This window comes from Arvicola amphibius, chromosome 3 (assembly GCF_903992535.2).
Source record: "Arvicola amphibius chromosome 3, mArvAmp1.2, whole genome shotgun sequence".
Taxonomy (NCBI): domain Eukaryota; kingdom Metazoa; phylum Chordata; class Mammalia; order Rodentia; family Cricetidae; genus Arvicola; species Arvicola amphibius.
This window is the reverse complement of record NC_052049.1, coordinates 38,692,893-38,720,397: the sequence shown is the minus strand read 5'-3', so window position 1 is coordinate 38,720,397 and position 27,505 is coordinate 38,692,893. Positions and strand designations below refer to the sequence as shown.

The 27,505-nt window shown below is 41.8% G+C and overlaps 1 protein-coding gene across 6 annotated transcripts in view; it reads left to right on the top strand.

Annotated features, from left to right (window-relative positions):
• Positions 1 to 27,505, top strand: part of Pde4d (phosphodiesterase 4D) — a 683,624-nt gene that overhangs the window by 486,808 nt on the left and 169,311 nt on the right. For all 6 annotated transcript variants that reach the window (XM_038322667.2, XM_038322669.2, XM_038322668.2 and 3 more), the window contains exons 3-5: positions 13,162 to 13,198; positions 18,790 to 18,863; positions 22,463 to 22,512. In XM_038322667.2, coding sequence (XP_038178595.1) covers positions 13,162 to 13,198; positions 18,790 to 18,863; positions 22,463 to 22,512 — 161 coding nt within the window. The remainder of the gene's footprint in view (positions 1 to 13,161; positions 13,199 to 18,789; positions 18,864 to 22,462; positions 22,513 to 27,505) is intronic.

Below are 27,505 nucleotides of genomic sequence, written 5' to 3'. Positions count from 1 at the left end.
CTATCTGTACAGCCTTAGTTAATCTTTGTAATAAGTCACTAAAGGGTTCTCTCTGACCCTGTTTAACTCTAATATATGATTCAATTCTCTTTCTTAGTTCCTGAATCCTGTCCCAAGTATTTAAAGCTGCTGTGCTACATAGGGACAAGGTGTGTTCATTGTAAAGAGCCTGATCCTGAGGATCAGAGTAATGTCCATTGCCCAGAATTTGATCTTGGGAAATCACAAGTTCTTTTGCTTTTCCCTGTTGCTCTATTTTTTTCTTCTACTCTCTAGTAACACTTCCAAAGCAACTGAGATCAATTTTCTAGGACCACTGAGATGAACTGAATCCAGTCTTGTGGCATTGCTTTGTTGCTTGAAGTCTACATTTTGATCATTTCCCCATGAAGAATGAATATATTCCACAAAATACAATTGCTTGCTTAATTTCCTTTAGATCAGTCATATGTATGAGCTCCCATATATATTCTTTGACTACCTTAGGGTATTTGGTGCCAGATGTTCTTCCTGATGATATCACCAGAAAAGCAGGTAAAACTCTGGGTAAGCTATCTCAGAATTTGGTACATACTGATGAGGCTAAATTTTGCCTTTGTATCTTTTGTTCCTGGTCATCAAATTCAATAAATTCCTCAATCTTTTCAAATCTTTTTACCACTGCCTTTTGTAAAGTCTGGATCTCCTGTCCAGTGTTCTGTTATAATGCCCTCATTGAGGATTCCAAGGTGTGAAGTCTGTCCAGTAGAGATAATGTCTCATCCTTGAACATAATTTTTATAGCATGCATATTATCTTCCTAGAGAGACATTCTATCAGTAAATCTATCATAACCTTTGACAGAGTCCAATTAATACATTCAACACTACAAATTCTCTCAGACAATGTCTCAGCACCCTCTGTCATCACCTGGGTTTTGTTTGTCAAATTGGTTGTATCCTTTTCCAGAGTGCTGAATTTCCCTTTTGGTTGGTAATTATTAGTCTGTAAAGACGGTATCATTTCTAAAAGTGTCTCATTCTTGGCGCTGTTTTCAAACCATGTTTTTAAGGAGAAAATATGAAGGACAAAGCTAATCCCCAGAATCAAATAGAAGGATGTGGGAGGGAAATCATATAAACCTTGCATAACATCATACATGGTATAAGTAAAAAAGCTATTGAACTCCTGGATTGTTAAATTATCCATCATCTTTCCTTTTTAAATTATAAATTTATAATTTATATTTTAAATTATAAATTTATAATTTATATTTTAAATTATAAATCTTACCTGTGGTTGAGTTTGAGCTGGAGTAGGTGCAATAACCATTACCTGCCAGTAGGTGTTGTGGTGCACTTGTAGCCATGTGGCCCACTTGAATCTGAATTTTAGCATTAAATGCTGAAAGATATGCTCTGATTAAAAACCATTATTCAGTGTAAATCACAGACTGTGGGCCTACTTGTGCCTACTTAGTTGCCTCATAGTATTGCCTCCAGAGCTGAAACACTGGAGGATTACCTAGATATCTATTTTTTATTTTCACACCAGCTTAAATAATTCTTTCTTGGACTCTTTCTGAAATGTCTCTGAAAGAAAATCAAAATTAAAACAGACGTGGTTCACTGCAAAGATTCTCTTCCTCACTGGACTATGGAACATTGTGTAACCTCTCTTAGATAAATTTTAGATTTTAATATACTGTATCATCAGGGTTCTCTACAGCAACAGAACTAGTAGAATGACAATACACATAAAATATATTAGAGTGGCTTACAGGCTGTGTATGGTCTGGGTAGTCCAGAAATGGCTGTCTCATAATGGAAAGGCCAAGCAATCTAATGGTTGTTAAATCCAGGAGATTGGATGTCTGAGCAGTCCCAGTCCAGAGTCAGAGTCCTAAGAAAGTCCTAGAAAGCTGCTGATCTTCAGTCTGTTCTGGAAGAAATAGTAATTCCTGATATCAGTTACTGAATGCTTCAGAAGCAGGGTAAATGAACTCACCAACAAAACTGTAAGAAATCCCCCACAATCATCCCAAATTTAGGATGGACCATTCCACCTCGAATGATCCAGTCAAGAAAATCCCTCACAGGTGGACTTGGGTTTTTAGTTGATTCCAGGTGTAGTCAAGTTGACAACCAAAACTGGCAGTTGAAAGCCATCTTCCATAAAGCAGGAAGGTACCGAGGCCTGGCCCTCTTTCCCTGTTTCCAGACTTCTCCCTGCTGAGGACGTTGGATTAAACAGACTCATGGCAATGAGCCCAGAGGGAATTTACACAGGTGCAAGGAATGGTTTAACTTTTCAAGGGAAACAAAATATTTGTCAATCACCTGTAACACTAATAGCTTTACATTTTTTATGGTTTTACCTTTAGATCATAGCAGCCTTTTGAGCCCCCATGTCTGTACAAAACTGGGTTTTCAATGGTTGATGGATAAAAAGCAACTGCTGAATAAAAAGACCATGTGGGATGAGAGGCAACAGCCAATCTCTTTCCACAGCAGGAAGTTGTATGGTGCTCAGAGGTACTGAATTGTTAGAGGAAACCTTATCAAATTGTTTGGCCCTAACTATTCAGCATTGGGAACGATTGACAAAGGGAATGTTATAAGTAAAATTAATGAGATATCAGAAGTACTGTGAGCTACATTTGTAAAGCTCTGCATTAAGGCGTTTTATTTATATACTGAAGATTGGAGCTAGACTAATTCACCATGTGAGGAGCAATCTATTGGGGCACAGCGTGTGGTGGGGAGCCAGGGACAAAAGGTTTAGCACCATCATTTTTGAAACAGGCTCTGGAGTAGACAGCTTGTCCTGTGTTTTGTTCTGTTAGGATACCAGATTGCCCAGATCATTTATGATCAATCAAAGTCACACAATTATGCTTATAATATAGTTGGTCCATTCTTCTGTGTCTGTAGTGGCCATCAATGTTGTTGTTAGTGTGCAGTGTTGATGCAGACCGAGGCAGATGCCTACAATTTCAAGAAGTGCATCTGCAGAGTATAAGAAGGACAGTGGACACCGGGATATGAACTTTTTCCTTTTTTATTTTTTCTCTCCTTTAAGTCTTTCCATTTTCCCCTACTTTAGTCAATAACTGAGCTATTTTGTTACAGACTCAAATCAGTTCTATTAATGGCAAAATACAACCTAAGCTTGATCTTTGAGTCTATAAACCAAGCAATTTAACACATTAACTGACATATAGTTTACATTTTTGATTTAATTATAGTCCTAATGTTTTGATTGCCTTTAATATGATAAGGATAAAGAGTGAATGTGAGAAGGCTTTAATAGCATAAGATGTTGTCATGACGGCTGGCATCATTGCATTGCTCCGCAAGTTTTCAAAATAATAAACCCTTTGAGGCATTTATACTATTATCCCAGTTATCACTGATAAAGTGAAGACACCTTGGAAGGAACTTCCAAAATTTTAGAAGATGTAAGAAGATAAATAGTAGACTTAAATTAGAGAGAAAAGTGTGTTTTGACAAAACACCTTGAGTGTCTTATTACTATTCTATTCTATCCTCAGAGGAATGTCTCCAAGCATTTAACATACACACTTCTTTTTCCTTTCCATTGATTGATTGACATATGTAGCGTCTCACTATGTAATCCATGCTGTCCTTGAACTCACTTCCATCTTGTTGCCTCATTCTCCCCAGTGCTGAGATTACAGGCATGCACCACTCAGTCCAAATGACAATTTTCTTTATTTTCTAAGTTTGTGTGAATGTGCGAGCATTTCTGTGTATGAGTGTGATGAATGTGTACATGTATGTACAGGTCCTGTGTACACAGGCAGAGACCAGATAGCATCTGGCTGTACTCTGTCACTCTCTGCATTATTTCATTAGTCACAAATTTGTCTGTTGGCTGACAACTCTAGGAATCCCTTGTCTCCCTTCCCCCACAGTGCTGTGCTTACAGGAGGCAATGAGCCATGCCTAGCTTTATTTAAATATGGGTGCTGGGATCCGAACTCAGGTCCTCGTTCTTGCATAGCAAGTCATATCCATTGAGCCATCTCTCTTGTCCCAATTTTCTCTCCTTGGTCTTCTTAGGCACTGTGTTCCTTAAAACTTTTAATGCTTAAAGAAATTATAAATGAGGAAAAAAGAGTCACTGAGACTTGCTAGGCTACTATATTGTAAAACAAACAGTGTGGTAATAAATTATTTTTGTAAGTAAAAATAAAATAAAATAAGCCATGTGATGTTGGGCATTGGGCAAATCTTTGAAAAAATAAACATTTGATTGTATAATTATACTCCTATCTCACTGTTTATGAAATGTTATATCTGCTTTTTAAAAAACGTGAAGTAGGAATGGTTTAATAATGAAAATGATTATCCCACACAATAAGACATCAGATTCCTGCTAGAAAGCAAACTAGGTTTATCATGGTCAAGGAAGTTCTGGCTCATTTTCAGTGTGCTCTTAAAGAAAGAGACTGTCAGAAAGCGATATTTCAATTATAAGCTAACTGAAGTCAGGCAAAACCGACACCATTTCCAAGAGAAAAAAGCTAAGCCAGTAGTGTGGATGGTGCTTCCGTGTAACAAAACCCTAGATAAAAAGAACCAGAGCTAAAGCAATGAATTCTTCCTGCCCTCTTGAAGAGAACTTATAGTTTCAACTAATTGTGAACTTTGGGCCCAGTGGCTCTCACCTTGTCCTCAAAACCCTAATCATTTTCCTCTAGGTATTGAAAAGGACAGAGGCAAGAACTCTGTTCCAATGTATCACAAAATGAAAACTTTCTGAACTGTTAAGTCTTGGTGGAGGGTAGTAAGCAGGCGGTAGCAGGAAAGTGGGGGCAGGCTTGGGAAAAGAGACAGAGCTGATTTTTCTAGGAGACACCCAGCATGTGTTTTCTAGCACATTCTGAGGGAAGGAATGTATAACTAGCTGACGAGCGTGAATGAAGCCTACTCTCTTACTCCTGTGCAGTGTGATCAACAGCTACGCCATTTAAGGTGTCATTTGGAAGGCAAGGCAGATTCATGAAAACGAGACAAAAATATCACATGACGTGAGAGTTTTTGTCTTTGTTTATTTTTTTTTTAAATCCTAGACAGGAAAGGAGACAGACAGCTGATATTGAGACACCAGCATAAATACCCACTCCACTTACACATCAGTCATTTGAAATACCTATTTTGCTTGTCAGTCTTGGCTCCTTAGCAAACAGTTTTCAGTCCCCACCCCTACCATTCTCTGAGCTGGCTAAGGCGACAGAGCCACAGGGCTGGATGGTTACAAGGTGTGTTTCTGGAGGTACCCTTTACCAGGGAGTGTCACTATATCATTCTGAAGCCTTGCAGTAGGAAACATTTAAATAGTTTATCACAGCTACGGAAGGGAAAAACACCTCACCACACCCATAGATAGTTTTGTTTCGGGAAAACCAAGTCAAGAGAACAGACCTTAAGCTTTGCGTGTGGCCTTCTGGCACATTGAATGCTTCAGTTTGGGTCTGGTAGAGAGGTTTCTCTGTTGAAATGTGTCCCCTCCTGTGTGGTCTCTCAGACCCTGTGTCACCTTTCCCTCAATTGCCTTTAGTCTTGAGGGGTTTTCCCAAACTTGGGTCAAGAAGGAAATGTTGTCTCCACATACTGTGAAGTTGTGTCTAAACATGCATCAGGCGTCAGTTCCTGCAACCATCTCATTCAAAGCAAAGACTGAACGGTAGAAAGAGAAAGAATAGCAAGTCAACCCCTGCAGATGCCAGAGGCCGTGGCGTGGCAGAATATCATGTGGATGAGTCACAGGATGATGTTCCTAGCCATTGTCCTGAGTAGACTGAGGACCAAAGCCTTTTCAGCCCCTATTTCATGGTCAGGAAAAGCAAGGCTGAATGCACAGCTCATTGCTGCTTGGCACTCACAGGATGTCAGAATTTAGTGTAACTGCCAGAGCCTGTGGTGTTTGCCTGGCTTGTGACATGTTTGCTTGTGGATGATGGATAGCATCTTCAGCAGCACACCAGACTCACAGAGAATATTTCCATGACTGCAGAAATTCCCATCGAGGGGCATTATTCCAGAGACTCCAAAATTTACTTCTGTGGGGCTTCATAATAGTCTGAAGCCATCGGAGCAACCAGGAAACAAAATATTCAAGATAAAGCAGGGGAGGTTTTTTGTTTGTTGTTTGTTTGGGTTCTTACCCAGCTACACAGCACTTTCCACGTCTTGGGATTCCAAGGCTTATTAAAATGTCAAAAACACCTGAGAGACCAACATAGGTCTCTGACTGCTTATTTTGCCATATAAGGAATATTAACAAAGAAATTCTGGCTAAAATATATAGCCATTTTACTTTTTAAAGACATGATAAAATATCTCTCTCTCTCTCTCTCTCTCTCTCTCTCTCTCTCTCTCTCTCTCTCTCTCTCTCTCACACACACACACACACACACACACACACACAGAAAGAATAACCCCAGGAAAAAGGTAAGTTAGTCAAAGGCATATGAAGTTTTTCAGCACTTTACCATGGCCCATAATTATAATTCTCCTACTTTGACAAGGACCCATGAACTCTGCTGGACAAGCTCCAGGTTTCCGGGAAAGCAGTGACCTCTGCCATTTGCCAAGCATGTACTGTCTCTGAACCTAGGTTCTCCAATCCTAGTTCCTTCTCTTGGAGTGGGAACATGAGAGTACTATTAACGCAGCAGGCCCCAAACATCAGTTCGTCTGTGCCCTTAGATTGGCACACAGTAGGCTCACAAAAAGTCTTCTGTGTTGAATTAAACTTTTAGTCTAACGGGCCATTCTATCGCCGGCAGACCTTTAAGGGGATCTCCCTCACTAGCCGTAAATCTCCCACACAGACGAGCATTCTGGCGAAAACCCAAGAGAGCAGAGCCAGTGACGTTAAGAATAAGTGAAGGGCCTGTCAAATAACAAACACTGAAAGAAGAGCCTGTTCCTAGAACACAGAATGAGGGCACTTGCGGAGGCTCCTTCCCTCTGGGTACTTGGCCCTCTGCTTCCTCCTCCCTCCTGTGGGGAACAGCAGACTCAGCCTGATACTCGCTGCCCTGGGTGGCCACTTGTGACATCAGCTCTCCTGGAAAATTCCCTCAGCTTCATCAGTTTTTATTAAGTAAAATATTGCGATGTGGTTTGTGTAATGAGGCCAAAATGTCTTCTGTCTTACAACATACATTCAGCGTCGGGCAACAGCACGCTTGCTTATGTTGCACAATAAACTCTCACTTTGTGCTTTTTCGTCAACGCGCACCCTTAATGAGGGTCTGAGCACATGTGAGCCAAAGACTAAGGATTTGTTTTGAAGTTTACGTATCTACTTATTTGGTTTTTGAAGGTGTGCTTGTGCATATGCACGTGTGTGTGCATGTTCGTGTGTGCAAGTACACGTTCGTGTATATGAGGGACACACATGTGGAGGCCCGAGGACATGCTGACATGTTGCTCCTTAGGCATCATCCGTGTATTGTTTGGAGACACGGCTCTTCACTGGTCCGGCAGTCACCAAATACAGTAGTAGACTGGGTGGTTGGTGAGCTTTGAGGACCCAAGCTTCCCAGTCCTCTGATTACAAGAATGCAGGCCCCTCCACACCTGGATTTGGTTTGTTTGCTTGTTTTTTTTTTTTTTTTTTTTTTGAGACAGAGTTTTTCTGTGTGACAGTCCTAGTTGTCCTTGAACTAGCTCTGTAGACCAGGCTGGCCTCGAACTCACAGAGATTCGCCTGCCTCTGCCTCCCAAGTACTGGGATTAAAGGTGCGTGTCCCCACCATCCGGCACGCCTGAACTTTTTACTGTGCTTTCCACGGATCAAATTCAGGCCCTTGGCCTCGTGAGGCAAGTGATTTTCTGGCTGATCCATCTCTCTCTAGCTTTAGCGTTTCTGAGACCGAGCCTTCTGCCCCACGGGCTGGCCTTGGATACCACACAGTAAACTACAATACTGAACCCCTGATTCTCCTGCCTCCATCTCCCAAGTGCTAGGATTCCAGGCACGTGCCACCACATCCCCTGTGATGGTTTAGTTTGGTTAGGTGAATTCAAAGATCAAGCCGACTCTTAATTCTTTTTAAAACTGTATCCTTTTTTTTAGCCTACACATAAGACACTGTCTGTGTTTGAGATGTGCAGTAAAAGTCATAATAGGAGTCTAAAGTGTGTAATCATTAGGCCAAGCTAATTAATGTGTCTATCACTTTATACAGTTATTGCTTTGGCGATGAGGAAATCACTGTTAGTGATTTTTCCAAGTGTGCTATGCATTATTGCTTGTTTTAGCCAACAATCTGTGCTATAAATTGCATGGACTCATTTCTCATAAGGCTTTTGAACCCCACCTCATTTCCTAGCCCCGGTAACCAAGGGTTCACCCTCCTTCTCGAAGTTCAGTGTTTCGTTTGGTTTGATTTTAGAGTCTTTGCATATGTGATCTCACACAGTGCTAGTCTGCCTTACTACACTGAGCATAGTGTGCCTCTGCTTCCTAGGCCTTGTACCAAACACCTTTCTGTGTGGTATGTATGCCGTGTTTTATTTGTCCCACCTTAAGATGAGGCTAGGTCGTGGCTTGGGACTACGGGGGGTACTTCTGCAGTGAACCGGGAGTGCAGATATCTCTGTGGCATACCGCTGTCTTTCTCTTTGGCTGTATACACAGAAGTGAGTGATGGATCTTCTAGGGGCATTATTTTCAACTTTGGACAAACGTCGTAAACTTCCCTCTGTGGCTGGAGCCACTGACAGTCCTAGTGATGGTGCACGAGTTCCTCACACATTTGTGTCGGTCGCCACTTTAAATCTTTCCTTCTTTTCCTCAAACATCTTTGAGGGGCTGGAGAGGTGGCTCAGAGGTTAAGAGCATTGCCTGTTCTTCCAAAGGTCCTGAGTTCAATTCCCAGCAACCACATGGGGGCTCACAACCATCTGTAATGGGGTCTGGTGCTCTCTTCTAGCCTGCAGGCAGACACACAAACAGAATATTGTATACATAATAAAATAAATAAATATTAAAAAAATTTTAAAAAAAATCTTTGACTTTTTTTTTTTAATGAGCCCATTGTACTGCTGTTGGCATGAAGGAGACACATGATCTTTGTCTTAGGGTTTCTCTGTGTAGTTCTGGCCACCCTGGAACTCTCTCTGTAAACCAGGCTGGCCTCGAATTCACAGAGATCCGCCTGTCTCTGCCTCCAGAGTGCTGGGGTTAAAGGCGTGCGCCACCACCACGCGGCAATCTTTTACCTTTTAAAATGAAAATCAAATTAACCTTTAAGCAAAAGCTGGTGTCTTGTTTTCAGTTTGCATTTTCCAGATGCGGAGTGCTATTAAAGCTCTTATCACTCGCTGATACATTTTGCCCGGCAAGTGCCTATGCTTCTTTATAATGTGGTTATTTGAATTCTTCTGATGGAGTTGTTTATTAACTATTAAAATGTTAATCAGACGTGAGGCGATATTTTAAATTTCAGAATACCAAGTACCTTCTAAGGTCACAACATTTTCTGAAGCTAGATGATAAACATACATGAATATATAGATATCCGTGGGACAGATGCTAGGAGTGGAACCAGGGGCCTCCTCACACATGCTAAACAACTGCTCCATCACTGAGCTGTATCCACGGCCCTTACTTGGTATTTTTTAATTATATGAAGTCATTTGTAATGTTTGCAGGGCTGATGTCTGATGAAAATTTCCCTGTGGAGTAAAATGGGGAGAATAGGTCATTTTTCTGAGTGCCTGATAATAAGTAATTGGTGGGAATTTTCTCCCCCTGGATTTTTTTTCGTTTTTTGAAACTTAGCATAAATAAATGTTTATAATAAGAAAATGAGAGTCTGAAAATTCTCCTTACACATATAATATGTACACATATATGATATATAGTGTATATAACATGCATGCTAACTTACAGATATCAATAAATATCATATGCCTTCCTCAGAACCCTTGTGCCTGTTTATGTTCGTTAACTCTCCCCAGAACGCTCTTTCTAGATACAAAGTAAATGCTCCTTCACTAGTTTCTCTGTTGTTTCAGATTGTCATCCGGAAGGCTGAGCCGGTTTTATTTTATTTTATTTTATTTTATTTTATTTTATTTTATTTTTGGTTTTTCGAGACAGGGTTTCACTGTAGTTTTAGAGCCTGTCCTGGAACTAGCTCTTGTAGACCAGGCTGGCCTCGAACTCACAGAGATCTGCCTGCCTCTACCTCCCAAGTGCTGGGATTAAAGGCGTGCGCCACCACCGCCCGGCTGAGCCGGTTTTATTAAGTCACTGGTTGGGTGGTATATGGCTGTTTTTATTTGCCGTTTAATTTTAATTTATTAGTCTGCGTTTGTGTCTGATTATATGTTTTCTTAGTGATATTTTCATGACATGAACACTATACCACAGAGCTGGCACCATTTCAGATGTGCTTTGGACATTGGTTACCTGTATGGGAGATGGAGAATAACATGTGTGTAAGAGCAGAGCCCTGAAGTGCTCTGAGCAGAGCACTTGAATTTGAATCCTCTTCCAAAATCTTCATAAACATGTCATCATGTGTCTTTCATGGGGCTCCCTTTCCTCACCCACAATAGGCATTAACTAGGAGATACTCATTCTGAAATTCTTTGCACAGTGAGTCATTTGACATATATGAATTTTTGCTATGTATTGATTGCAACTATTTATAATTATGATTTAAACTTGTATTGAATTTTTAAAAGTTTAATGAAACCTGTGGGATTTTATTTATTTATGTGTGATTGTGTGTGTGTGTGTGTGTGTGTGTGTGTGTATTTGTTACTAGAGATTGAACACAGGACCTTATGCATGCAAGGTAAGCATGCTCCCAGTGAACTGTTGGACTATGTCTCAGACCTTTAGATATATTTTTATTTTTTGAGACAGGATCTTGCTACGTTTCCCAGACTATCCTTCAATTCACCCTGTAGTGCACCTGGGCACTGGATATTTGTTCCTTCGGCTTCAACTCTCTTGAGGAACAGGGATTGTGGACCTGTGCCATTAGGTCCGGATTTGAAATCTTACTTTAAGAAACAACAGGTAGATAGGCTTGGTGGGGCGTGGCTATTATCCCAGCATTCAGTAGGCAGAAGTAGGTGATTCTCTGTGAGTTCAAGGCTAGGCTGATCTACATAGGAAGTTCCAGCCCAGACAGAGTTACATGGTGAGACTATATCTAAGATGAAGAAAGGGGATAAGAAAAGAAAGTTAATAGGAAAGAGAGAGGAGAGAGAGAGAGAGAGAGAGAGAGAGAGAGAGAGAGAGAGAGAGAGAGAGAGAGAGAGAGAGAGAGAGAGAGAGAGAAAGGAAGAAGGAGGAGGAGGAGAAGGAGGAGGATGGAGTAAGGGAGGGAGGGAGGAAGGAAAAAAGAAAAATAACAGGAAAATAAAACATTATAAAGGCCTCCAGCACTGAAACTAAGAAGTGGTGATGTCTCCCCCAATTCCCACAGTCTGGAAGCAGTTACTGAATGAACTGTATAGTCAGGAGCTGAATCTGCCTGAGCTTAGTCTTCTAGAAGGTAGTGCCCATCTCCCATTTAAGCGCTGTGCATAAGAAGGTTTGCTTTTGACTCTCTTGGTTTCTTGTCTATGTTTCTGGCTCTTTAACTCAGAAATAAGAGTGGAAAACAACATAGTAAGGAACACAGAGTTAAGGGAAAGATGACACAGGTGTAGAGAGAGGAAGCACTGCCGTTTCTCTTGTCAACACATGCCACTGAGCCTGAGCCTGTCCTCCAGGTCCGCAGTAGCACTGGCTCACGAGTCAGCCCATCTTTCTCCTGGAAGAGGGAGAGGTGGAATTCCATGTTGCCACAGGAATGGGTCTTATTAGCTCAGGGTGACCAGGGTAGGTGAACAGGCATAGAGCACCTCCTTCCAAATCCAAGACGCAAGAACAATGTGACACTAACTTCCACAGTGACTTGCAGCGGCTTATTCTGTCCGTCCCGGAAGTTGCTGTGTTTATTTCTTTCTGTAGTATTCCCTAGGTAACAGACTGCTTTCCGCCATGGTGGGTTCATCATCATTAGCCCATTATAAGTCTCGTCTCTCTGCTTCTTGTACTGCATGACTCATAGACGTTGGTTTGGGGACTTGAATCCTTTTCAGATGCTTGGGAACAAGCTGACAATCCAGGTGACCAGCCCTCAGTGAGGATTATGTCAAGGAAATATATGTGTAAAATAACTACATTCACTTATTTTTTAAGAAAAAAAAAACTGGTATGTGACAATACACACCAGAAATCCTGGCACTCACAGGGCCAGGGTAGGAGCATCAAAAATTGAAGATCATCCTCTATCTTTCGAGATAAGTAAAATGGTACAATTAAACAAGATTGTTTGCGACTGGCTAGATCACAAAATAGTCCACTGAGGTTTGGGACATCCATTCATCAGCTTCTCCACGCTGTGAAAATACTGCAGAGTCCCAGGTTCCAGTTCCTTACTTTTCCTTCAGGAAGAATCTTGTATCAATTCTTGCATTTCCCTGCTTCTCCAAGACATGTCCCACAGACACCTTGCTCTTGTGTTTCCCGTGTACTGGAGCTGACGTTACTGTAGCAACAGCACCTCACAGGGTAACATTGCCCTGTAAGGACAGTGGCTGGACCACTTCTCGGTTGAAACAGTTTCATGGGGTTTTTCTTAGTGGATGATGCAGCCCGATGTCATGTAGGGCTCCTGGCCCATCCAAGGCTTGAACACATGACCATAGAGATCACTTGCTGCTAATCACCTACAAATGTTAGCTAGCCCAGGGTACTCTCCTCGCAGAAGCCAGTGCTGTAGCTGGTTCTTTGCAAGGTCTCCCTGGCTAAGGTCTGCAAGGAGAAGTCAAGAGTAAAGTGCAGGTCCAGAAATGAGAGCCCTTTCATATCAATAGTCCGTCCTTTGTGCCTAAAAAGCAATCTTGGCAATCAAGGGTGCCCTCTTTAGACCAAGGGAGATGGACAATGGTTAAGATCCAGAAGACATGTTTTCAACCCAATGGCTGGCAAGGACATATCCTGAAGAGAAACATGGAATTACTGTAACTCCCAATGGGATTTTCTTCCAATGGAATGTACCGTTTAGTATTGATCAAAAGTGGTCAGAGCATTATTGGCAACGCCTAACACTGGATTTGGTTTGTTTTTCAGACATGGAGATGACTTGATTGTGACTCCATTTGCTCAGGTAAGTGCAGCTGGGAGTGTGCAGGCTTCTCACAGACTTCTGCATTTGATGTCGGGATTTTATTCTGATCCTTAATGTAACTTTACCACATCCATGTGCATGGATGCAAACTGTTTGGCTGATTCAAATAATTAAAAGGCGATGCTGGAGAACATAAACCTTAGCCCCGCAGAAGTGCTTTGGGTAAGGCTGCTAGACCCGAACGGTGTCTGTACTTCAAATAACAAGTTACCTAAAGGAGACAGTACTCAGCCGGCCCTATTTCCCTAACTGGAATTAGCACCCAAAGGAGAAGACTGTATCATGGATTAGATTACGTCTGGTATAATTAGTACATGATCTGTGTTTGAAATTCAAGAATCCTGTTCAACCTGATACTTTATTTACTCCTTTTTTTTTTCCACATGTGCTATTTGTACAAAGATTTAGCTGAGTGGCACATTTGTGATCTTCGTGCGTAAGAGACAAAAATGTTTCAACTCCGTGGCATAGAAGTGAGATGATAAAATGACCTAAAGTGTTTGGGAGTGTGTCTAGAATGGCTGAGGATCAGTGGTTTTGTTGAGCAAGACGGGACCTCAAACATCTTGGATAGATCTAATTGTTAGAAAGACGTCTGCAGAATCTCTCCGTGTTTTGTTCTCATGTACAAATCATAACAAGACTAGGAACTAACCAGCATCTGAACTCTTCAATGGTAAAGCTTTTGAACTTTCTCACATAAGCTCCAAGGCTCCCTGACCCACAGAAAATGGTGCCAATTTTAATTTGTTTGTATAGTTTATTTTAGAACGATTCTTTTCTGTGCTCAAATCTTTTGGTTTATTTCCCTAGACATGAAGTCTGGTGTTGGGAGTCACCCCCCTCCAATCTGCCCCTCATGCCCACTGTTCTTTCCTTCCCTTTGAACATAATAATGATTAGCCGGAGTCCTTAGGTCTGTTGAACACAGGAGGTAAAGCTATGCCGGAAGCTGGCCGCTGTCTCTACAGTCAGCTGTTTCTTTCCCACAGCCCCATTATTTGTGACGACCTTCTAAAACCCACACCCTGGGTTCCTACTTACAAGCATCCAAACCCTGGGTCCCTGCAAACAAACATTCGTGTGTCCTTTCGATGCCTGAGATATGCCTGCTCTGGAAACAGCACGAGGGGCAGGAACAACCGTATCATCTCGTTTATGTCAACGAAACGGCACCGCCTAGACAGTTCCAAAGGGGAAAAAATACACTGGTTGTTACCACAATGGAGAATTATTGTTCCATTAATAATAACATCATCAGTATGTGTTTATGCTGCATGTCCCTTTGCCTCTAGTAACAATCATCTTGTGGCCAAATTCATTGAATACATGGGACCTCTGTTAGGCAACGGGAGACACTGTCTCGTTTTGGTTGCTTTATCAACTTTCATTTAAAAGACAAATCAGCAGTTTGTGTATTATTGGGATGACTTACATTGATCTAGATAGCTCTGTTTTTACTAGACAAAATTATGAAATCACCAAGAACTTTCTGACATATCAGAATCACTTCATATGCTTTAAAAAAGTATAACTTAGAGAGAGGTTTGATTTTCAATCAAAGTAGCTTTCTTTTTTTAAATTTTTTTTATTTTTGTTTTTGTTTTTGTTTTTCGAGACAGGGTTTCCCTGTAGTTTCTAGAGCCTGTCCTGGAACTAGCTCTTGTAGACCAGGCTGGCCTCGAACTCAGAGATCCGCCTGCCTCTGCCTCCCGAGTGCTGGGATTAAAGCTTTCTTTTTATCCTGTGAATAATTCTCCACTGATTTTTTTTTTTTTTCCTGAAGTGAAGCCTAAGTAAGGAAGAATCTTTGCCCTCACAAGGACAGGCCACCGCCTCCCTGCCCTGGCTCCCATAGTCTGTCTTCTACTGCCACCTACTGGCAGAAACTGAGTATGCACTGGAAAATGATCCAGAAAATCATTTCCATTCCTTCGCTAAAGCTGTTGAACGAAACTAACATTTTTCTATTTTTCTGCCAACTTCAGTGAGTCCTATCAGTTAAGAAACGTTTGAAAGCAACCAAAGAGCCTGAAATTGTGTGTGTGAATATTCTCACCCCTTGGCCAGTGAACAATGTTTCCTGTATGCTGTCACTAGTCACTGTTAAGATTTACATTTCTTCTACACTGTGTTTAGTTAGCTGTTTGCTTGTGTGCTTGTTTGTTTTCTTTAACCAATTCTATGATTACTGGAATGGCAAAAGATAAGGCAGTGATTTTAGTTTTCTATGCCTGAGCTATCTGGAAGACACTGTAGGGACTCTTTGAAAATAAGCATTAAAGAGACAAGAAAATTCTAGACACTGCAGAGTATGGATTGCAGCGTCTGATGAATATATGGCAGAGTGCTGCCCTTGAGTGGAGGGGAATCCATGAACTTGAACCTTTACCCAGGGCCTGGAAAGCCCTGTCCGTTTTTTCTTCATTGTATGGCAAGGCTTGCTTCCCTCCTTGTGTCCTGAGAGACAAGTGCGTTTAAGAGGAAAAACGTAATGATACTTGCATGAAGAATGCCAGAGGAGATCACCCAGATCCAGGGCGGCATCATATATGACCAATTCATATGGAAGACTCCTCTTTACATTTCTGCCCCCATTGGATATGTTACAGAGTGGGAGATATTATTAACATTTCAATACAAAACATAGAAAGCAAGCTTTGTCTCCCCGCAAACCAAAACACCTCCAGGTGTCTTTACTATCACTTACTACATCAGACTTCACAATCGCATAAGTGAAGGGACAGCCGAAAAATCAGCAGGCCAGGGACAGGCAGCCAGTACCCAAGGAGGGCTTCTTCCCTCGCTTTCATTTTGGAATGTACCATACTGTATGTGTAGTGAATATAGAAGGCAGAAATAATAATAATAAAATAAACAGTTAAGTGAAATGCTATCAGGGCTTCGAATGATGCTTGAGTGGCCTTCCTCCATTCCATGTGTCTTGCTCTTCAAAGAAATAGCAGTCATTGGAATTTTGTCTTGATTATAGCGATAGATACTTTTTGGCTCGACAACACTTTTATTTTTACTGGTTAAATTCTTCAACATCCAAAGATAGGAATTCTTTTAAAAAAATTTACATGCTAAAAATGAAAGTAACGATTCAGTTTAGTATCTTACTAGTATAACCAAAGCTTAAAACTTTCTATAGGCCAGGTGTGGAGGGTACCTTTCACCCCAGCAAACCAGGAGTGGAGCAGGCAGATCCCTGAATTGGAGGCCAGTGTGGTCTTAGACAGTGAGTTTCCAGGAGAGCCAGGGCTGCACATTTCAAAACAAACCTCGCTAGAAAAGAGGTTTTGTTCATGAACTAATGTTTTCCTTCATGGGCAAATGGGTTTTTTTTTTGTTTGTTTGTTTGTTTCAAATAATCATAAACTATGAATTACCCTCAAAATGTTTTCCAGAGACATGAAATACTTCAATTACTGCTTATATTACCCAGTGGCTGAACATACTGGACCTAAGTGTTCTGTAGTAGAGTAAAAAGTCTCAAAATTTGCCGGGCGGCGGTGGCGCATGCCTTTAATCCCAGCACTCGGGAGGCAGAGGCAGGCGGATCTCTGAGTTCGAGACCAGCCTGGTCTACAAGAGCTAGTTCCAGGACAGGCTCCAAAGCTACAGAGAAACCCTGTCTCGAAAAACCAAAAAAAAAAAAAAGTCTCAAAATTCAGAGGTTAAAATCTTAGTCTAGAAAAGGGGAGTTGTTAACTGATGCAATAATTATATTTCAATGCTCTATTAACATGTTTGATATTCACATTTTAAAGCACAAATCAAGCCAGCGTGACTTCATGACTAGCTCATTAATCCATTTATTTCTGCATCATTCAGAATTTCATGCCTCATGAAAGACACTGTGGTCTGACGTCAGCAGCCAGCTATTTGGATACTCCTTCACCGGCAGTGTGACCTTTCAGAGCTGTGTGTGATAATGAGCCAGGTTTTCCAGTGACTGGCTGGCTTCCTAGGAGGCACCAGGAACTCCTTCAGGGGGAACCGCTGAAGGTCACCGCTGCAGAGCGTAAACAGCTCCCTTTGGCTCGCACCAGTTCCCGTCAGCTTCCAAAAACAAATGCTTGAGGCACAGAGTGGCTTTCGTCTAGATCACTGTCCCATGAAGAAACTCAGGGCACAGTCCTCGAACCCCTGGGTCAATTAAAAATCTAAGAATTCTATGTGTTGCCACTGATAAGCATTATACAGACTTCCCTTGTGCCAGATAATTAAACGGAAGTTTCCATAATGGACACACACACACCAAATACTTTTTGCCTAGGCAGTGCCACTGGCACTAACCAGGAGTTTCCTTTAACCTTCCCAGCAGCACTAACATCTGTTTTACACACAAGGAAACTGGGGTAGAGGAGGTGTCACAACTTGTCCAAGTGTGTGCATTTAATATATGACATATACCAGGACATGTGAATGTGAATTCTGTGTGGTTTTGTTTTTGTTTTGTTTTTGTTTTTTTTTTTTTAGAAACTCAGAGCTCTAATAAGCACCGAGATCTTATTGGCACCTCTAATCTTAATAAAGATCCACCCCTGAGGAAAGTAGCTTGTTCTAGGAGAAAATGAGGGTCAGCGGGCTCCTCTGACTTCTCTCCAGGACTTGCTTCCTCTCCTTAAGCATCTTCTACTTCTGATTAGAGTTAGAGTAAAGAAGGGGCTATCAGAGGCGGGGCCATCCACTTCCTGGCATATCCACATACATGGGACTATATTGCATCCATGTATTTGCTTCTTCAATCCTATTGAACACTTTTCTTTGTTCTGAGAAGTGTACAGAATAGTATAGAACACTTTGTATAGAGCACTGTGTGTTCTGTGATCAGGGTCTTTCTGCGGACTTCTTATATTCCACAAAGTGCATGATTGCTGCAGAGGCCAAGAGCACCTGAGCACTAACTAGCTAGCATAGTCCTCTATAAAGATGGAAAAACAGGGCTGGAGAGATGGCTCAGTGGTTAAGAGCATTGCCTGCTCTTCCAAAGGTTCTGAGTTCAATTCCCGGCAACCACATGGTGGCTCACAACCATCTGTAATGAGGTCTGGTGCCCTCTTCTGGCCTGCAGACATACACACAGAAAGAATATTGTATACATAATAAATAAATTAACATTTAAAAAAAAAAGATGGAAAAACAATGGAAGCAGTTCTTAATCTGATGACCTGAGATCATAGGAATCTTGAAGAATTGTCTAAGAGAATTCCCGACTAATTTTAATCACTAAACCTTAGACTGGCATAGTGTTTTGTATTATCGTATGTTATAATCGCAATTTCTGGGGACATTGTGTGGATGATGATAGGATGTGGAACCAGGGCTGCTACTGTTAACACAGGCAAAGCCAGTGAGAGGGGGTTTCTACAAAATTCTGGGAGTCTAACCCCCCTGGATTTGATATGCCAGAACTAAAAACTTTACTAAGTTCTGGAAGATTCTGTAATGGTATAGGAAACTGAGTTGCAAGGAATATAAAATTTCTACCTCACAAAGCATGCTTAGCTGAATTCCAACTGGCCCCAGCTCAAGAACTCTAAAGAATTCTCTTTTTGCCATAGGTCTTGGCCAGCCTGCGAACCGTCCGAAACAACTTTGCTGCATTAACTAATTTGCAAGATCGAGCACCCAGCAAGTAAGTTATCCCCTCTCCCTCCCCTTCTGTCTGAACTGTTCCCTGGTGTCTTCTCAACTTGAGCTGAACTCAAAACAATACATTAGACATCTCTGTACCACTGCCGTTGTCCAGCCTCATGCTCTGTCCCATACAATGCCTACTTCATTTTCTAGAATTACTTTGTGGTGACCCTCCAGGTGTTTGACCAGTGAATGCAGTGATCCATCTTGTCAGAAGCCACCTGGCAGGAGCGCTCTCTGCCCGTGGCACCCGCAGTGCCTTCATAGGTTCTGCTCACCTTGGGAGTTTGTTCACCACTGGGTTCCCAGCTCCCATTCTCATACAGAGCAACCCCATGTAGATGCTGCCAATAGTCAATTGCTAGGAAAGCATTTTGCAAAGGTGCGCTTTGAGGGGCCCATGTCTTGCAGGTGGCGTTTTCTGTGCAGCACGGTCAGCTGTACCATGTCATACTGACCTTGGCAAGCTTCTTGGGCTTCTGTTACCATGTAGGAACTGTCTCCTCACTTTTACAAGATCTCAGATCAGCCCAAAGACTGAAGCTATTGTTTGCCCCTCTCAAGCTTTTCCGTTGCAAATTTCATCTAAGAAATCCAGTTCTTTCATCTTTAAAAGGCCAATAAGAAACAAACCTCTGCTAAGTTTCCCGCAGATGCTGTCACCTTGTTAAGCAGCATGTAAACACATGACAGTTGATCTGACACATGTGACAGGTGTGAGGGCATCACACTGATCCTCACGTCTCTGAAGAGAAGTCCCTTCTATACCACACAGATTTGCAGGGACAGAGTGGATTTACCTGGAAAGAAGGAAGTCAGAAAGTCAAAGCTAACCCTAGAATCTGGCTAATGTAGCTTGCCTGACTGTACGCTACTCATGCCGACGGATGCCTGCCAAACCAAACACTATACAGCAGACTACAAGAAGAGCCGGCATATTTGGAGAGTGCAGATGTGCACCTCATCCACTGGTTAAAGTTCAACCAGATTCCTGGGGCATCATAATTCAAAAATCAAGCTCCTGACAACTGGTTCTGTTCAGGAACAGCGGAGGGCACATTGCATAACTTTAGAACAGCGGCTCTCAACCTTCCCAACATTGCAACCATTTAATAAAGTTCCTCATGTTGTGGTGACCCCCCCAACCACAACATTATTTTCGTTGTTACTTACTGACTGCACTTTTGCTACTGTTAGGAATTGTCATGTAAATAGTTTTGGAGGTAGGGGTGCTTGGCCAACGGGGTCGCGACCCACAGGTTGAGAACAGCAGTTCTGGCAGGCTCTGAATTTGCCTGATGAGCACCCCTAGTCACTGGAACATTTTCAAGTTCACCATCACACCTAGAGGAGGGTATGTGCCTTTGGATTTTTACCAGGGAAGGACTTGAGGGATAATATGCCCTAGGTTTGACCCCGGGTGGGAGACCTGAGCTCATCACTGACATTTGTTTCTATCACCTTGCTCTCTTGCCATGTATATAGCCCAGAAGTGAAGTTTGGCTCATTCTTCACTAAGTGATACACCTACCAATATCCTCATGGATCTAATGGTCAATATTTATGGTTATGGGTTGCCGGGTTCCCACACGCGAGTCATAGAACTGATCCCAGAAAAAGATAAATAGTAAAGTGATAATTTCCCTTTCTAAAACTATAGAAAAGCGTAACGTTTTCATCTGATATTCCCATGCCAAGGGAGTACTTTCTAAATTTCTACAGAACAAGGAGTGACTGAAAATTCTCATCAATATAAAATGTACTTGGATAAACTCTCGTCTACAGCAATGCCACCCTGAACAGGCTCTGTCACTTGTACATAGTAAACCTTCAGCAAGAACATAACCATGCTACGTAGACCAAGGAAGCTCCAAAACCTTAAACTATTGCTTTATAAAGCATTCATCACATTCACATTTCCACTTTTTATTTTATAATAAATAATACAGACATTAATCTTGGTACATTTTCAATCATATACAAAATTTAAATATAGAACATACATCAATAAATTTAAGAACAGCAGTGCAAAGGGGTGCAATGGAGTGGATCCAGTGAAAGCCTACATAATGTTAAGACTGCGTTCCCTGGGTGTCCTGCAGCTTGGCTTGGAGACACAGCCTACAAGCAGGGTAGAGGAAGGGACTAGCCACAATGGGCTAGTATATGTGACTGCCCGGATCATTCTCTCTCTCTCTCTCTCTCTCTCTCTCTCTCCTCTCTCTCTCTCTCTCTCTCTCTCTCTCTCTCTCTCCCCACCTTTCTTTCCCTTATATGCACACATATGCATACATATGCACACATATGTATACATATGCACACATATGCACACACACACACACACACACACACACACACACACACACACACACTCCTAATAGTAAGATAGCAGAGCAGAAAGCAGCATGAGTGTCGCAGTCCTCGAGTTCAAATCTCAGCTCTGATACTCTGAAACTTTCAACTTCTCAAAACTTACTGCTTTGTCCTTAGCAAACAGCACACAATCAGCTCACCTGCCTTGAGGCTTGTCCTAAGGGTTAAATGTCTCAACTTATTTGAAGTACACAGTGCAGGGCTTTGTAAGTATTAACCACTAGAAAAAGCATGTGTATGCACACACATGCACACACAGGAAAAAAGCCCGAGATGCTTTGCAGACATCTTGCAATGTATATGCTTCCTGAGGGATTTTTAAAATTGCCATCCTTTGAAGGCTGCCAGTTACATGAAATAACTTTAAAAAGTTTTATTTCCAAATTGTTTAATGTATGTCTCATAAATGACTTCATTTCAACATAATTTGATCAGTACTGACCAAATGGATACTATATGTGTCATGTTGACCATCCTAGAGAACACAGGTTAATGGTATGGTAGGCATGTTCCTAACGGTGTTTATAATTGTCTTGTGGGAGCTGACAAACAACTGAAGAACAGTGCAAAATACCAAATGGAGTCTCTTGAAATACAATGGGTTTATAGGACACTAACACTTCTAAGGCATCTGTTTAGACAAGCTATTAATATAAATATCTAACAAACATGCCAGAGATGCTTCGCAATGAAGAAACTGGAAAGAAAAAAACATTTAAATACCTTTTCAATCTCCGGGGTTGTTTAGAAGTAGTCATTCACTCCTGGCAAATACACAAGAAATCGTGAGACTATAAGCCATAAATGAGTTTCTAATACTGCACCAGGGAAAAACCATTATAAACCAACTACATTTCCACATTCAGGAAGTCTGTTTTGCTCTGCATACCCTAGCTTAATGGAATATGTGAATACAGTCAGCCAATAAGAATGCCCTCTCCAGACACATCCCTGCGATGTTCCTGTCTGCTTGATCTCCCCCAGGGCCCAACCACAAGATTCAAGCTGGCGTTTTCCTTTCTTTCTCTCTTTCCCCATCCATTGTCTGAGCCACGGGGAAAGAGCATCTAAAAACTTTCTGGGTTAAACTCAATGAAGTATTTATGGTCGTGTTATAACTTTAAAATAATTCTTTAGAATAGAATGACTCATTCAAAGCAACTCAAGGTACTGAAGTCAAAAAGCACCACACGCTTACTGTTTCATGTGTTCCTTCTTTGTTAGACGATCACCCATGTGCAATCAACCATCCATCAACAAAGCCACCATCACAGGTAAGAGACAAGTGGGACCTTCTTTGTCTCCTTTGGGAAGAAATGCTGTTCGTGGAACCTTAGCTCCATGCCTTCTCCTAAACGCCTGTGTTATGCCGCGATTCTAAACTTTTGGAGAAATGAAGTTTTCCTTTTCTCTCTTTCCTTGTTGTCCCTGGCCTCACAATGTGGCTCTCAACCTTCCTAATGTTGTGACCGTTTAATACAGACCCTCAAGTTGTGGTGACCCCCAACCATACAATTGTTTTTGTTGTTACTTCCTAACTGTAATTTTGCTACTGTTATTAATGGTAATATAAATATCTGATATGCGGGATGTCTGATGTGGGAGCGCTGTGAAAGAGTCATTTGACACCCCCATCCTGTGGCTCACAACCCACAGGTTGAGAATTGCTGTCTCATATGTTTGCATTTGTGCTATTTCTTGGAAAGTATTTCCTGATGTACCATGTTTTTATAAAGGTGTCGTTGCTTGGGCCTGGTTTAGCATCACCGTAGACACTTCTGTCTGGAGGGGTTGTGCTACTTGTATAAAGATTACCTTTGTTGCTGTGTTAGCTAATTGGTGTGATCTGAATTTCTAGCAACATAGCCCATTTAAAGGGAAAACGTAAAGCCAGGCATAGTGGCACATGCCTGCAATCCTCACAGGGTGCAACTAAGGGAAGAGGATTGTGAGTTCAAGACTAGCCTGGGCCACTACATAGCAAGTTTGAGGTTATCCCAAGCAACATAGTAAGAATTGTTTTAAAAAGAAAAAAAAGCAGAAAAAAAGATAATAAAACATTAGGGGTTGGCAAGGGAAAGGTGATTGTTTCTAAACCTGACAACCTGAGCTCAACCCCCAGTATGATATGGGAGAAATAGAGCCAACTCTCACAAGTGGCTTTCTTACCTCCACATGTTGCATGGCACAAATACAGCAACATACATACACACACAAATATAAATAAATGTTTAAAAATGTAAAAGGATACATCCCTGATTATTTAATGCTCAGTTTTATATACGAGGGAAATTATTACTATTCCATCAGTTCTCATTGGAACTCAGAGAACATATACATATATATATACGTATATGTATATATATATATATGTATATATATATATATAGTTTAATAGAAATTGGACCCAGGACTCAGGAAATGGCTGAGTTCATGAAGTACTTGTCACATAAGCAGGAGGACTCCAACATTTGCATAAATTCTGGACATGGCGTGGACACGTGCAATCCCAGTGCTGGGGCAGGGAGCTAGGAGGACATTTGGGCTCACTGGCCAACGAGCCTGGCAGAATCAGGAAGCCCTGGGTCCCAGGGAGAGAGATCCTATCTAAAAATATCAGCTGGAGAATGATTAGGAGAAAGCAGCATTGACTTCTGCTCCAGATACATCTACATACACATGCATATTTACACTAACACACACACACACCAGAAAAGGACCAAAAGAAGTTTGGGAAAGACAATACAAAGGAAGTACAGGACATAAAAGAAAACTACCCCGATTCTATTATTCTGTTTTAGACAGGAGACTTGACCTCAACTGAACCAAATCCAGAACGAATGATCTCATTTTGCTGAATTTGAGACCAAATTGAGCTCATTTAATTGTTTCTTAAAACCCCAATTGATTCATTAAAATAATTGCCTGGAAAAGAAAACCCATGATTTCTAAAATTATTACCAGAAGAAAATTAGCATATTCTCCAAACTAGACCAATTTTTTGGTTCAAGTATCTTCTCTAAGCCTCGATCCATAATATGAGCAGGAGGCCCTTATGTGATTTTCAGGGACCCTGCCTTGTGTAAAATCGACTCTGTCTTGACCAGTGTGCTGGCTTTTTCTATCACCACTACATCCCAGTTGATTCTGGTTTAGTTGTTAATGTTGTTTTCATTCTTGAACATTCCATCAAGTGGGGATGACATTTTAATAACTATCACGTTTTCAGTTCTCTCTTCCTTGGTTCTTTCCTGATCCTGCCTCAAAGGTTTTAGACTGTGCATGGTTCTCCCGCTTTGACTTCTGATCCAATCAAGAGACGAATAGGAAAACTTCCTACCTACCAAAATTAATTCTCTGTGTAACAGACTGTTTCTTTAGACACTTAGATTTAGTATAACTGAGCCTAAACAAAGATATCAGTATGGAATAGGTCCTTCTCTTCTATGCAACTTCCTGAGGATGGTGAGGGGTGGACAGGCATATTTTGTTTTTTGGTTGTTTGTTTTTGTTTTTCAAAACAGGGTTTCTCTGTGTATCTCAGGCTGTCCTAGAACTCATCAGGCTGGCCTAGTACTCACAGAGATCCACCTGCCTCTGCCTTCCCCAAGTGTTGGGACAAAAGGCATGCACTACCACCGCCTGGCTGACAGGCATATTTCATGAGCACATTCGTGGTGTTACTAGCGAGCAAAACTCCATGGAGCCTGAGGACCCTGCTCAGGCACTCAGTACACCCCTCAGGAAAGGTGCCGTCCTCCCCCTACCCCTTGCATAACAGGCAAGGTCAATAGTTGGGGTTAGGGCAGAATATTTGGTCTTTGATGCTGTTTTGTTTTGAAGGTACATGTGACTACCTTGTAACTAAAGTGACATCTTCCCAAAAGAACAGTTTAGGGTACCAGTGGAATGATCTGTGCCCAACAAGAAATTGTTGGTTTCTCGGAAATCAGTGCGCCCTCCCCGGCCCCCACTTTGGTGGTGCCCACACCAGATCCCTAGGAGAGTGATTCTACTCAAGGTCACGGAACTTGTCACAACAAGTGAAGGATCTCACGGGATCTCTGTGCGACTTTTACATCACACTGACCCCAGGAGAGGGAGTCAGTTATAAGCTCCCGGAGTTAGGCAATTACAGTGGATGAGGCCTCACTTGGACCCAGTAGTTTGTGACCGGAGGCATACAAAAGCAGCTAGAATGGGAAACTAATTAGCTGTCTTTAACTCCTTGGAGAAGCTGAGCTGTTACTGAGCACGATAGGAAATCACCAGACTGAAGAATAGGAGTCCCATTTATTTCCCAAGCTTTGCAAGTCGAGGAGGGCACAGGGGATGAGAGCAATGGAGGGGTTCTAGTTTATCAGTAATTCTAGAAAAAGCAAGTGCTTCAACCTAAAAGCTGATGATAATAAGAGCAATAATGATAATGGTGTTGAGGTTTTGGTGCTTGACCCTCGGAGACTTGAGATACCCATAAGAGATGGCATGTATACATCCCTTCCCTCAGGGCTTACCTGCCAACTGTGAGGACCTAGTAATCCTTCCACTGAAGTCCTGAGAGAGGTAGAAAAGTATTTTTTTTTAAAAAAAAAAAAAAGTGAGGGAGAACACTTTCAGATCAGTTTTCTTAGAAATTTTGTTTAAAGTTTGGAGGAACACTGAAGCCTGGGCACTCTCAGGTTTATGACAGCTAAGAATACTGCTGTATGCAGAGCCTACACCCTTGCGCCCCTAGAATTGTGCAGTGTGGGTATTTTACCTCTCCAGAGCACAGTTACATCTCATTATAAGAGTTGTGTGGCTCCAAGCAGACTTTGTCCCTTTTGTCTGGTTCAATACCCTCACCTGTATAGTGGTCACTTTACACACTATAGATATGAGTCAAATTTGTTAACAACTCAGAACTTGGTATTCCTTTTTCAAGGTTTGTTTCTAGGGTCCACCCTGAACACAGAACTGAGTATGTCTAGTCAGGATGTTTTACCAAGTACCACACATGAGATTGTTCGTGTATAAATCATATAATTTATTTTTCACCATCTTGGAGATGAAACTCTGAGATCAGAATGTCATCAGGATTGAGTTCTGCTGATGACCATCATCCTGGCTGCAGAAGACTGTCTTCTTAATATTTGCACAAGGTAGAAAGGACCAAATGGCTAGGGCCCTTAATAAAGGCCCTTTTCCCATTCATGAGGCTCTATCCTTGTGATCTGATTCTCTCCCAAAAGCCTTGCCTTCAGCTGCTGTCACACTGGGGCTGAGGATTTCAATCTAAACTTTAGGACCACCTTACCTACTCAGTTGCCAGTGAGGAGCAGTGGAAAGAAGGAATAAAGGGGAAAGAGGGAGAAAGACAAGCTTACAGAGTGCTCAAAGCAAAATGGGTAAATATTTCCCAACGCTGCCTAAATGGTGCAGGACATGGCCTTGTTGTTGCCCCAGCTCTGTGCCCTTTGTCCTCGTTGCCGCTACAGATCCTGGACTGTAGTGACTTGTGAAGTGGGTTTTTCGTCAAAGTCTAAGAACTTTTGATTTATAGCTCCTCAACGGAAAGTCTTCCACAAACTGACTGTTCAAATACAAAAGGCCGAAGAAACTCAGGTGGCCATGTCTGCCATGCTATACCTTCTAAGGATTTCTCTGGTAGAATTTTTAACCCCCCATGTCGTTCTATTTGTTAAGCATTAACGTCTAAGAAAAAAATTAATTTATATCATCATAGTCAAACCTTTGTAGTCACCTCCCAGGCATCATCTCCATTTAGAAGGGGCAGATGCACCGTATATAATATGACAGGCTTTACAGGGAAAGCATCTAGAAGGACATTTACAAAAGCAACTTTTGCCAGCAGACTGTGCTGTCCTTCAGTGTGGCACACCACAAAGGGTGCAATGCTTGCAGCCTGAGTATGAGCCCCGACTGTCTTTAACTTCGTTTTCTATTTAGAGAACGGAGATATGAGTACCTGGCACTCGGAAAATGTTGCAAGAATGCAAACTGCTAAGTTATATAAAGGGTGAAGTTGGGTCACTAGGTTGTAAGTAGCTCACCAAGTATTTCTTTGGACAGTCCTGTCCCATGCTTCCCAGCTGTTTTTCACCTGGGAGAGTGGAGGTTGCAGAGGACTGCAATGGCCTTTTGTCTTTTCTCGCTCCGTATGCCTCAGTGATGACTATGTTTTTATGTCGTAAAGACCACATAGTTCAGTACTTTATCACTGAGCAGCAAAGGTCCTAAGCCAGTGACTTAAGCCAGAAGCTAAGA